This window comes from Leptinotarsa decemlineata, unplaced genomic scaffold (assembly GCF_025532065.1).
Source record: "Leptinotarsa decemlineata unplaced genomic scaffold, Ldec_3_MD MMD2_tig00026358_RagTag_RagTag, whole genome shotgun sequence".
Classification (NCBI taxonomy): domain Eukaryota; kingdom Metazoa; phylum Arthropoda; class Insecta; order Coleoptera; family Chrysomelidae; genus Leptinotarsa; species Leptinotarsa decemlineata.
The window spans coordinates 11513-25638 of NW_027412703.1; the positions used below are offsets into that span (position 1 = coordinate 11513).

General features: G+C 35.8%; 1 protein-coding gene across 3 annotated transcripts in view; it reads right to left on the minus strand.

Moving 5' to 3' along the window:
- Window positions 1-411: 411 nt before the first annotated feature.
- LOC111511449 (uncharacterized) overlaps window positions 412-14126 on the minus strand; it is a 45004-nt gene continuing 31289 nt past the window's right edge. For 2 of the 3 annotated variants that reach the window (XM_074184682.1, XM_074184681.1), the window contains exons 9-12: window positions 13308-13415; window positions 13038-13251; window positions 1964-2071; window positions 412-1176 (exon numbers count right to left, since the gene is read on the minus strand). In XM_074184682.1, coding sequence (XP_074040783.1) covers window positions 1085-1176; window positions 1964-2071; window positions 13038-13251; window positions 13308-13415 — 522 coding nt within the window. In that variant the 3' untranslated portion in view covers window positions 412-1084. The remainder of the gene's footprint in view (window positions 1177-1963; window positions 2072-13037; window positions 13252-13307; window positions 13416-14126) is intronic. The other variant, XR_012467911.1, reaches the window with a different exon arrangement.

The following is a 14126-nucleotide window of genomic DNA, read 5'->3' on the forward strand; positions in this document are numbered from 1 at the left end:
TCCACTAACCCCATATTGTGGAGGTGTTTCCTTAGTTGGCAGTGGCCAATCAAAAATCCTACTCTAAGTAGAGGTTTTTCCTGGTCACCGACAGATATTTCTTCGGTGACAGCTTCTCAGAGTCGCCCAGGGTGATTCTGGCAAGAGTGCATCCTTTGATTTCATTCCATCTTTTTAGGGATTGAGCATGGGTGTAACAGTTGGCTAGTTCAAATTGTCGAAGTCACCAGGCCGTAGGTGCCAGGCGGTTTTTCAGGTACTAAATCTGTCAAAACTATAATTTTGTCCCCAACTCACTCAAACGATTGAAATTCACAAATTTCAAAACAAAATATGAAGACTATTTGTTCGGCTGAAATGAAAGAAAATTATTGATTTCTTGTGAGGAATAGGTAAACTAAACTCTATAGGTAAGGTGTTTGTTTGTATTTATATTATAATATCATTTTATGTAACAATCACAGTCAAATTTTTGTTTTCTCCCTTTTCGGGGTTAAGTGGAAGAACATTTTTATATTGCATTACGGACGATGGTCCTTCATTTCACTTGCTTGTTTCAATATTTTTTTTCTTTCTCTTTGTACTGTTTTTTTTACAAGTTTTTTCACCATTAACTCAATTTTATTTTTACTAATGTACAAGCTTACATTTTGACAAACATTCTGGTTGAGTATGTGCTCATGTGTATATATAATAATAATAATACATTCATTATTCATCAATATATAAAATAATACAAAATAATATTTCAATACAAGAATATCTGTTGAAGCTAAATAAAAGGAGGACTGTTAGACTCTGCAGCCATTTCTTCCACAGTCTCCTTGGAATGTGTGTACATGTATATGTATGTACTCATTGATTCATTATTATTATATAGTTATACATTATATTTCAGTGTAAAAATGTTTGTCGACAAGATGTATTTCTTATGGCATTAAACTTGTATCTCTCTATAACTTATGTTAACATTTTTGTTTATGAAATTATTATTATATACTTATATAGAAGTATCATAATTCATGATATTTATTTTAAGAACTATATAGACGGGACTAGCTTTGGTATGGAAGGAGAACATCTGTTAATAGTCCGATCCGGAACTCGATAAGTCATCTTCTTGGCTGTATTCATCTATTGCTGTAAAAAACGACGACAGCTGTTTCAGAGCTACGCCTGTCAACAAAAAGAAAGTTTCATTGAAATATCGATATTTCAAAGTATACCTCCAGCATTTTAGCATCATCGAATATGAAAAAAGTAATGAGGGATATTTCCGGTGGAAATCGAAGATTAAAAGATAAGATTTCGTTAATCCTTAGCTTACGATTCTCTCGGAGACTTCTAAGGGTTATCGTTCACTGGTAAAACCCCATATTCCATTAATTTGAAGAAAATAAAATATGACATACAAAGCTACTGGTTACATCCCAAAATTTACTGATTCTCCAAAAATGAATCTTCAATCAAATTTTTGTTTTACCATATCAAATGAAGAGGCAATCATCTTCTTTGTGAACAATTATTTTTCAGAGAAAAACGTCGAGTACTATTTGGATGGGTTACAGAGATGTGTGCATCGCTGGGAGAAGTGTGTAGAGTTAAAGGAAGACTAGGTACGTTGAAAAATAAAAAATCTGAAAAAATGTCTTGTATCTTTGTTAGGTCGGAAATTTTTCAGACCCCCTCGGTATGTTATTGTAAAAAAATATTACTAAGAGTATTTTGGGAAAAACGGAGGAAAGCCACGGCTCAAGCCAGCAGAGCAATGTAGACAGACAAAAGACAGTTGTACTGTAACATCTAATATGTAACATCTATGACATGATAATATTATAACAGTCACTCGATACACATATCCGATACGAATACTAAAACATCAAAATCGAATGGCTCACTTGTCTTGGATGTGGCAAATGAATAAAACTCTTAAAAATAAACTGCAGCAATTGAAAGCGCTTACCTTTGCCCGCCTGTTCATTTGGATTATCATCATTTTTCCACCTAATGAAAGTTTCTTGTTTAATAGCTCCCATATCATAAAGGCAATTGCAAATTTGAAGTAGAAGACCTAGAAAAAAAATAGGCATTGTTTGATTAAAAAATAATTATCTTCTCTAAAAACGATTCTCATCCATCTGTTATCGTTTCTGACAAACACAAAATATTTCCTGAAAATTTTAAAGTTAACAGTTCGAGAGGAATAAGTTTACTGTTCAATAAAAAAACCGATACTTTGTTTCGGTTGCTTTCCGGGTTTTGCCGTGGTCTTCTTTGGTTACAATCTGCAAACGTTTCGACTGAAACTGAGGCAGTCATCTTCAGTGGCGTGGTCGAAGTACTCTTTCTTAACGTGTCAACTGAAAATGAAGCTCTCATTTCTACCGTGTCATTTAATATTACTGATTTTTCGCGCAATTTCTGTAATGGTTCATTTGCCTTCGTTTTGGCGCTGTTCAATGCTGTTTGCCACATCTTTGGTAGATTAGTTCTCTCTTCCTTTCTGTTGAAGTTCTCTTGGTGTTTGTGTATTTCTATGGCTCCTAAATGCATTCTTGTTGAATAATTATTCAACGTTGCTAGCATCTCGGTTTTTTCGAACCGATCTTGTGATCCCCCCTCGGACAGTGCATGTCCAGCAACTGCAGACTTCTCGGTCTGTCCCAATTGGCAACTCCGCTTGTGCTCGACTAGGCAGGTACCAATTTCGTCAAACCGATATAGACTTTACCAGTTACATAGAATCCTTTGCTGGTTTGAAGACGTTGTGACACCTTCTAAGTATGGCAGTTAGACAGTGCCTTGGGATTAATCTTCACTGATGTTTCTCTCCTTCTCCCTTGGACACGCAGCGCGGAGTATGCCTTTTCTGTCGTAGCCGTTCCCTTGTAACACAGTTGTTAGGTGTTTTATTACGTTGTCGACGTACCTTTCTTCACATATTCTCAAAGTTCTGTTCACTAGGGTGTTGATAACGGTTCGTTTCTGCTTTGGATGATGGTTGGATCCATTATGTAGGTATCGATCTGTGTGTGTTTTCCTGTACACCTTATGGCCTAGTTGATTATCGTCCTTGATGACTAAAACATCAAGGAATGGGATTTGGAGGTTTCCTTCCAATTCCATGGAGAACTGTAATTTTTGGTGAAAGCTATTCAGATGATTTAGGAAGTTCTAAAGTTCTTCTTTTCCATGGCTCCAAATAACGAACGTGAGGTTTGAATGGTTGTCGTTAGTGAAAGTCGAAATGAGTTGATATCTTGTGGAAAGATTTCCTCTATGTAGCTGAGGAATTCCTTGAGTGGTACATTTGAGAATAAGGATACAATATCGAAGCTAGCTGGAGTCAGTAGAGTCTTGGATATACGTCTTAGTCTTCCCAACATGTTTCTGGAGCATATCCGACAAATGTTTGTCGAAAATGTAGGTTGGTGATCCTATGGCACTTGATATCGGTTTCAGTGGTACATCCTCTTTATTTCCAATAGAATAAAAGCTTTTATGAACAAGATAATGGTGGCCATGGGCAGTCCTTTTAGCCCAGTAGTGGCGAATTTCTACATAGAAAAAATTTGAAAAAAGAGCCATTCAAACCTCAGAAAAACGACCGAAGCACTGGTTAAGGTATATAGATGACACGTTCGTTGTATGGAGCCATGGAAAAGAAGAACTTCAGAACCTAAAGCATCTGAATAGCTTTCATCCAAAAATGTTCACCATGGAATCACAAGAAAACCTCCAAATCCCATTCCTTGATGTTTTAGTCATCAAGCAAGGTAATCAACTGGCCTTAAGGTCTACAGGAAGAAAACACGCACAGATCGATAGCTACATAATGTATCCAACCATCATCCAAAAGAGAAACGAACCTTCATCAACACCCTAGTGAATAAAGCTTCGAGAATATGTGAAGAAAGGTACTTCAACGACGAAATAAAACACCTAACAACTGTGTTTCAAGAGAACGGCTACGACAGAAAAGATATAATCCGCGCTACACGTCCAAGGAAGAAGAGAAACACCAGTGAAGATCAACCCCAAGGAACTGTCTATCTGCCATACATAGAAGGTGTCACCAACCAAATCGGAAAAAATTCTAAACTAGGAGAAAATCAACACCGTCTTTAAACCAACGAAGAAAATATAGGAGTTTCTGAGATCAGTAAAAAGCCAGCAGAGATCCACACAAATCAGCGGGAGTTTACAGGATTCCATGTAACTGTGGTAAAGTGTACATCGGTCAGACGAAAAGAAACATAAGCGCCTAGTCGAGCATAAGCGGAGTTGCCGATTGGAACAGACCGAGAAATCGACAGTCGCTGAACATGCACTGTCCGACGGAAACACTAGATCCTGTTCGAAAATACCGAGATACTAAAAAAGTGAGGGAATGATTTATAAATCACAGATACTTCAATCAAATATTGGAATACCGCAAGGTAGCATTCTCGGACCGATTCTATTTATAATCTTTACCAATGACTTATGCTCAATGAATACCAGAAATGATCAGTTCATAACAAGCTATGCTGATGATACAAATATATTGATTGGCGGTGAAAATTTCCCAAAAATCATAGAAAATACTGAAAATCTCTTTAAAAAAACAAAAGAATGGTTTGATAGCAACAAATTAATTCTCAACGAATCAAAAACCCACACAGTATTGTTTCGCTCAAGACAGTTGCAGTTGGAATGTCCACCGACAATTAAAATAGTTACAAAAGACAGAGAAATAACATCAAAATCAAAGTTTCTTGGTTTATATATCAATGAATTTCGGACCTGGTCAGAACATATAGAATATCTATGTATGAAACTCATAGGGTGCTTTATGCTATAAGATCTCTCAACAAATATCTCCACCCAAACTCAATGAAAATAATATATCATTCCAGCTTCGAATCGGTGGCAAAGTACGGAATTTTGTTTTGGGGATGTAGTCATGATGTTCAAAAAATTTTTGTAATACAAAAAAGAACCTTACGGGTTATGTTAAACATGGCCTACATAGCATCATGTAGAGGGTGTTTTCGGAAGAATAATATAATGACAATTTTTGGCATATATATATATATATATATATATATATATATATATATATATATATATATATGAATGCTTAATATATTTTTTCAAAAATAAAGATACCTTTTTGACCTATAATATTTCACACGGGCATGAAACAAGAACGAGAAATATCATGTATCCCTTACACAGACTCTCTATAACAGAAAGTAGTCCTCACTACATGTGTATACAATTTTTCAATAAATTGCCAGCTCGAATAAAATCAATCAATGGCATCAGCAAATTCAAGAAAGAAATTAAAAAAATTATTATAGAAAATGAACCATATAATACTGGTGAATATTTTAATTGTAATTTTCCCAGCTGATAGGCAACTCTATATGTCTTCAATATATGTTTATGAATATTTTTGCAACATATTTTATATCTACTTTATTATTTAATTTTTTTTTAGATTTTATATATACAAATGTTTAATGTTTTTCTCTGTGACGCCTATTCATTCTATGTCTTCATTACTGCTTCAGCTGTATTAGTCTGCATTTTTTGAAATAAAGTATATTATTATTATTATTATTATTATTACTAGCAACGTCGAATAATTATTTAACAAGAATGCATTTAGAAGCCATATAAATACACAAACACCAAGAGAACTTCAACACAAAGGAAGAGAGAAAATATCTACCAAAGATCTGGCACACGGCATTGAAAAGTGCCAAAACGAAGCCAAGTCAACAAAATTGCGCGGGAAGTACGCACGAACGCGCACGCGAACGAAAATTCAGCACTATAAATGACACGGCAGAAATGAGAGCTTCAATTGACACGTCAAGAAGAGTACTTCGACCACGCCACTGAAGATGACTGCCACAGTTGCAGTCGAAACGTTTAGAAATTATAGCTAAAGAAGATCACGGCAAAATCCGGAAACCAGCCAAAACATTGACGCCAGCCGTGAAAGCCTACATTCCTATATTAACCGATATTTTTTTCCCCATAAAAATATTGCCTTTTCAATTTACTGTCTATAGTTCTAGTATTTAATCGAATTACTTAAACAACTTTACAGAACTTCAATGACCACCATGACTGCACTTGATTACAAATTTTGAAACATGTGGTTTATAGATTTTTAATGAGAGTTCGATTGTATAGATTGCGAATTATGATAATGCATAGACTTGGAGTTTGAAGAATGAATCTAGAGTGGGCCAGTGGATCCGACCTCTTCCATCACTGGAATCATTTGAAGTGCATTATAACCTCCAAAGAATTCAGAAATGTACAGGCATGTCCTTTTCAAAGAGTATACCAATTGATGTGTTACTTTTTATTAGAGTAGTTTTCTAGCAGCTTTGACTACAAATTGCACATATTCAGGTCATCTTCATCGCCTCTCAGATGTCTTGCTAAGTGCTTATATTGAACAGGTAAACCTAATACCGTGAATACTGTTTGAACTTTTTCGCTAAATTTGAATCCAGCATTTTTAACTTCATGATATAACCCGTTTCGTCAATTTAGGTATTGATTGATCGTTTCGTCTGAGCTTTTGGTGGTATTGATGAAGTCTTTAAGTAACAGTAAGCCATGCCATCAAGTATCAAATTCAGCATGGATTTTCTTCAAAGTTTTCCATGTCTTTAACTGTTTTACAAGCATTATATCGTCAAGAATGTCATTATTCACCAATAGATAGAGAACAGATTTTGCACAACGATCTTTCTTCCAGTTTTCTTCAATTCCAATTTTGTTTTCATTATTTTCTTCAAAGTTTTCCATGTCTTTAACTGTTTTACAAGCATTATATCGTCAAGAATGTCATTATTCACCAATAGATAGAGAACAGATTTTACACAACGATCTTTCTTCCAGTTTTCTTCAATTCCAATTTTGTTTTCATTATTTTTAACAAGGTTTTTGCATTTAATCTCATTCTGAGGTATTTCGGTGCCGGTAAACAAAATTGACAGCCTTTTGCTATAAATTATAATTTGTTGATAACTACAAAGATAATTTATTTTGGTTGCTTTCCGGGTTTTGCCGTGGTCTTCTTTGGTTACAATCTGCAAACGTTTCGACTGAAACTGAGACATAATTTCATATTTCAAAACTTCTTTGACATCTGTCGAAGAAGTAAAGAAATAAGCTCTCAAAAAAAGGAATAACTGCATATATATTCGAATTTTTATCCATTTCTGAAGACGGAGGCAGATTTTGGCCTCCGAAACGTAAAAGATAAGTATATTTTCTTAACATTTTTTTTGATAGGCAAAATTGTGAAATACGACAAGTTACTGATAAATAGAAGATTTTTCTTTGTGAAAAATACTTTGATTTTTACGCAGTAACTTATCGGGGTAAACTAAAAAGTTTGCCCTTCTACACTTGTATAAAGTTCTCCATTATAATTTTTATATTTTTTTAGATTGTGGAAGGTAACAATTACCCAAAAAGAAGGTCGATAAAAACTGATTTTTTCCTCCTCAAAAAATGACTTTCGTTGAAAATTTATTTTTCTTCAGTTAGGTGAGTGATTTTTACTCAAGTTAAAATAAATGTGAGATTTGAAATGCATAATTTTTAGTTTTTGGAGTCCTTACTAACAAAAAAATAAACTTTGGCATCCTCAGAATCGTTTACTATTACCCAGAACCCACACAAAATTTAAACCTGTTACATCTTGGCGCCCAACATGGGACAATATCTTGGGAATAAGTTAACATACGGGGGGGGGGCACAAGGTGCAATCCCCAAAGAAACTGTTAATGACAATCCATATAAAAACGACGGCAGGAATCCAACAGAAGTTGTTCAAGGAGAAGATCAAGTAGCAGCAACGGAAATATTGAGGTCAAATTTGCTGGTAATACCAAACAGTTATCACCAAGGTTGGCGACTCTTATTCCTTCTTGATTTCTGGCTCAACCCGAAGCAAACTAACCACTCTCTTCAATGTCAAAATCCTATAATTTTCCGGGATATGTTTACACGCCCACCACTGAAGGGGCAAAATTTTGGGGCTGATCGAAAAATTCCTCTCAAACTGCAAATCCATTCCACGCCGTATCTCAAGCAGTTAATAGTGAAAATCCAGTAATAAATGTATTCACTAAATTATAACAAACAGTACAAAATGTTAAACACTTACCTAACCAAAATAATTCAAATTATAATTAATCGGTTTGTAATTTTTAGTTTTAGGAGTCGTTATGGACTATAGAATAAACTTTGACATCCTGAAAATCATTCACTATCCCATTTATCCATGTTACAATATATGTGTGAATATGTATATGTGTATGCGTGTATGTACCAGGGTGGTATGAAAAGTTCCCTACCTCAACATGAAGATAGCAACACTCGTAAATAAAAGCTAGTGATTTTCGTTGTTCATTTGTTGACAGATTTTTTGTACCTTGGGAGCTGTCTGACTTGTCCATTTAGTCCAAGTCTCCAGAAAACACTGCAGCCTCTTGGGCTTATTGCGTTTATTCTCCCATCTTCTCATGACAATCATTCCATCAGTCTCGGTCCCTGTACTAGTTTGTACAGGTTCCGTATTCGTCATATTCTTCTGGGCGTAATTTTGTACGTCCGTATATAGCCTGCCTCCTGTGATTCAGTGCCTCACATTCGCATAAGATGTATAGAGCTGTTTCTATCCCTTTGTTGCATAATCTGCAGCTGAGGTCTCCGTTGTACATCCCCATTTTATTCAGGTGTCATCTAAGCGGACAATGACCGGTTAGTAACCCTGTAATTATTCTGAGCCGATCCCTACTATATTGAAGAAGTTCTTCGGTTCTTTTCTCGGACGGTTCCCTAATGAAGGTTCTACTGTGTTTGTTGCCAGGTACTTTTTTCCAGTACTCTGTGTGCTTCTTATTGGTCCAAGTCCTAATCTGGTTTCGTACAAATGATTTTGGTACCCCCAGAGCTGGTTCAGGACCTATATACGAAGTTGATGATCCGCGTCTAGCGCATTCATCAGCTTTATCATTACCTGTGATTCCTGAATGCCCTGGCACCCAGTACAAAGTTAATTTGTTTCTGTTTGCAAGTTCATTCAGTTCTTCATAGCATTCCCAGACCAGTTTTGATGTCACCTTCGGGTTTGTCAGAGCCCCTAGTGCGCTCTTACTGTCTGTAAAAATATTGATCCGCTCATTTCTTCGAGGTCTCAATTTAATAAGCCTTGCACACTGCAAGATATCATACACTTCCGCCTGAAAGACGGATGTGTATAGTCCTAGCGGATAGCTGTAGTTTAGATTTCTATCCGCTCGGTATATTCCAGCTCCCGTTCCATGTTTGGTCTTCGATCCATCTGTATACCAGGTGTTTTTTCTAAACATGTTTTCGGGTGGTATGAAAAGTATCCGATCTCAACATGAAGATAGCAACACTCGTAAATAAAAGCTAGTGATTTTCGTTGTTCATTTGTTGACAGTTACTCCACCAAAGTTTCAACCATTTTTGACGCGCAGTTGTTATGTAACAGTCGTTTGAGTGAGTTGACGTGAGTGTTTTTATGAAAATGGACAAAATCGAGTATCGAGTTGTCATCAAATATTTGTTTTTGAAAGGTAATATGCCAACGCAAATCAAAGATGAGTTGGACTCTGTGTATGGGGCCTCTTTGCTATCATTTACCACAGAAAAATTTTGGGCAGCTGAATTTAAACGTGGCTGTGAGAGCTTGGGAGACGATGAACGTTCGGGATGCCCATAAACTGCAACTACCGACGAAAATATCGCCAAAGTTCACTAAATGGTGCTAAACATCCGCCGAATTAAATTGAGAGAGATACCAGAGGTTATGAACATGTCAACGTGTTTGCCACATTAAATCAACATTTAGGCATGAGCAAGCTGTCCGCGCGTGCTCACGTTAGACTAAAATCGTGTTCAAATAAACATTTCCAATGCTCTGATGGAGCAGTGTAGGCGCAATAAATCCGAGTTTTGGCGCCGATCAATTACTGTAGATAACACTTGGGTACAAGATTACACTCCGGAAACAAAAATACAGTCCAATGGGAGAATCGGCTCCAAACAAAGGAAACATTGTTTTTTCGGCTGCGAAAGTAATGGTGACTGTTTTTTTGGGATAGTCATGGAGTTATTTCAATCGGTTATCTCTAATTAGGAGAGAGCATACTATGCAGGAGCATACTACGCATAATTACTTAACAATCTGAAGGCAGAACTTGCAGAAAAAAAGCCACATTTGCAAAAAAAAATCTGTTTCAACAAGACAACGCAGCGTCTCACACCTTAGCGGTTGCCATGGCGAAAATCCAGGAATTGCGGTTTGAACTGCTTGACCATTCGACTTACTCAGCAGAACTAGCCCCATGGGACTTCTTTTTGTTCCCTCATCTAAAAATTGCAATCGGAGCGTAGAGATTTTCGTCATGAAGAGTCAATCACCTTCGTGAACAATTATTTTGCAGAGAAAAACGCCTAGTACTATTTGGACGGGTTACAGATATGGGTGCATCGCTGGGAGAAGTGTGTAAGAGTTAAAAGGAAACTTTTCAGACCACCCTCGTATGTATGTACGTTCACATATCGTCGGTCCAATGCCAAAGTCACGAATGTGCCAATTTGCACATTTTCACCTATGTGCATCAAAATGTCGGAATTTAATTCATAGTAGCAATGCCAAAAGCGCGAAAGTATCTGCTCATCCCCTCTCTCCCTTCTAGTTGGGACTTATTCCACGAAAGCGTCAGTTGGAGATTTGCTGCCAAAACAAAAACACGAATGTACCACGTTTGTGCTTTTGCCGTTGCAAATTATTTTACCATTCAGATCCAAATTCACGAATGTGCCACATTCGTTATTTTGGCAGTGTAAACAATTGTGCTTTAAGATATTCGTGATTATAGTGATCTAGGTAAAATATGAGTTTGCCTCAAACAAGCACTCTTTCAATGGAGCTTTAGAACCAGATAAACGCGGGAAACATCAACCATCAAACAAATTACCACAGAATGTTGAAATATTTATACGAAACCAGATTCTATCCTTTCCAGCAGTAGAATCGCATTATTGTCGTCAATCTAGTAAAAAGAAGTACCTTGACCCATCTCTCAGTGTATCAATTATGTACAAAGAGTTGTGCAGCACTAAAAATGTGAAAATTGTTACATTTGAGAAATATCGCCAGATATTTTCCGAATACAACTTAGGCTTCTTTAAGCCAAAAAAAGACCAATGTAAGAAATGTTTGGCATACAAAAGAATGTCTGAAGAAGAGAGAAGGGTAGAAGACGAAATGTATCAAAAACATCTCAATAGAAAAAATGAAGCTAGACAAGCCTGCGATGTGGACAAGTTAATAGCAAAAAAGAATCCCAAGGTCTTGGCTTTCAATTTTGATTTGCAAGCAGTGTTAACAACTCCCAAAGGATGCGCTGGACAAATATTTTATTTAAGGAAACTAGAGGTGTATAATTTAACAATCTATAATTTAGGAAACCAAAATGTTATGTGCTACTTGTAGGACGAAACAAAGGGAAAAAGAGGGGCTAACGAATTTTCATCCTGTGTTTTATGATTATATTATGAACCATTCTGAGATCGAAGTAGTGCATGACGTCTGACGGCTGTGGAGGCCAGCAAAAAAATTCAATATTTGCAGCCATGTGCATCCAACTTCTGGCGGAACATCCATCATTGAAAGTAATTGATCATCGGTTTTTCGAAACAGGGCACACTGAAATGGAGTGTGACTCCATTAACTCGAAAACAGAGAAGAAGGCAAGATATGTACCCGTTTATACCCCTGAGGGGTAGGCGCAACTTATAAGAGATGCACGTATCATATCATGTCCTTTTACTGTAAAGTTTTTGACGTTTGATGAATTTTTAGATTTTGAAGGATTTTCAAATAATATTAATTTCCTTAATTTCAATAACATTCCCTGGAGAAAAATTTGCAGCCTTCGGTATATTACAGAGAATAGTTGTATAAAAATTCTTTACAAAATAGACTTTACCGATGTTTTTATTGAAGTGAACTGCAAAAAAACAGAGGCCGTCAAAAACAAGCCCACTTAAAAAAGCCTATCAAAATGACTTGCCCATCAGCGAGGCAAAATGGAAAGACCTGGATAAAATGTGTAAGGATTTAACAATACCGAAAGCGTACCATGATTTCTACAGGTCCCTAAAAGCAAATCCCAAGGTAAGGGACAATTTACCGGAACCAGACATTGGTGAAGAGTCCGATACTGACGAAAACTAAACGTTAATTTTTTTAGGATTTTATTGTTGTTTTTTATTTTGTTTACTCCGATACTGACGGTTACGAAATGTTGATGTTTCATTTATTTTTTTATAGAGAACTTTTATGTTAGTTTTTGTTCAGTTCGCGACGAACGCTTATGTTTTATTTAAGTTTTTTCTGTAAAGAAATTTTATGTTTGTTTCTTTTGTTTAGAAGTTCAAAACGTTGTTTTTGATAAAACTATTTTTAATTTTCCTCATATTATGGGTTTTATTTGTTTTAACGAAACATAATATGTTGTAAATTTTGCAAAGCCAAAACAAGGAACGTGCATTTTTTTTTTAAATATTACAAAAATTTAAAATTTTCAACTGATATTATTTTTTGTTTTGCAAAAGTAAACCTGTCAATGCTGGTTAAGTGCCACAAAATAAAATCTCTATTTTTAGCAATGTCGTCAATATTTAAAATGCGTTTTTCTCAAAACATCAATTATGCACATTCGTGACTTTGGCATTGGACAGACGATATAATAGACAATTCTATTTTATCATTAGTATTATCTCTATTGTATATTAATGTATACAAAATAACCCATTTTGTATAAACTAATTCTGTTAAGTATTTCTGTTATATTTTTCTGATAAACTACAGTTATTGATGGTGGAACACTTATCGGCCCACACAACTTTGTTCTACGATGTATATTCAATATTTTCTCTATGAATAAAGCTTATTATTATCAGCTAAGTCGTGTACTCACCTTGAGGATACTCCATTTTGTTAATTAAAGTATTTAGACTATACAAACACTGCATCTCCTTATCAATGTCATCGACATATATGGGGAACAATCGTTGGAATGCTAGCAACTTGGACAGCGACAGCTTAGATTCGTTTTCAATTGAGTTGGTAAATATCGCAGTTGTCAATGCTCTGATGAATGTGTTACCCTTGAGATGATTTCGATACTTGGTCTAAGAGAAGAAAAACCTGGTTAGTTGTTTATTTTTAATGAACTTTGAACACTTACAGATATCAATTTCGCAATCGAATCAATGCCACTGCTGGTCGATAGGACTTTGCATAATGTATCCCTCATATTATCAAACTCCCTGCTGGTGACTGAAACATTCCGTTGCTGCGAAAGAGGATAAAAAATAAGCATTTATGTGAGTGTCGAAACTGATGGAAAACAAAATTTTTATGTATATATTTTTATTGTTGAAATTTATCGTCAAGAAGTTCATCTATCTGAAGTATACAGGCTGATTCACGGTGGCTGGCACATTAGACGTTTCTGGTGAACCAGACACCGGATCGCTTTGAAAATTCAATGTAGAGCAAGCATATTCGGACATTCTCTACACAACTAAAATATTTTCGACAATGCGGTGTTGCCACTTCCATCAGAAAGTAGAAGCAACTTTGATTCTTCAAATGGAACACCCTGTATATAATATTATTTATGGAATCTACAACAATTACCCGACAACTTTTCTTGACATCTTCCTATACCTATCTATTACAGTTTTCGAAATATGAATTAATTTCAATTTTTTTCTTCGGAAATCATGACCTCTAAAAATGCTGATATTTTCGAGTTAAGGACTACTATGGTACCGAAATTTGGTTTGGAGTTAGGTGATCATTGAGGCTTCTCACACTTCAGCGTAATCTCGGTTACTTCAATACAGGGTGGTAAAAAAACAGTTTTTTCGTTTGCTCAAGGACGTGACTGAAAGTTGATTATTTCAAATGGAACACCCTGTGTGTTGTAATTTGCTTTCTTTCTATGTATATCATGCATATACCTAACTAGTCAAGTTTCGGACTTTTAAGCATTTATTTG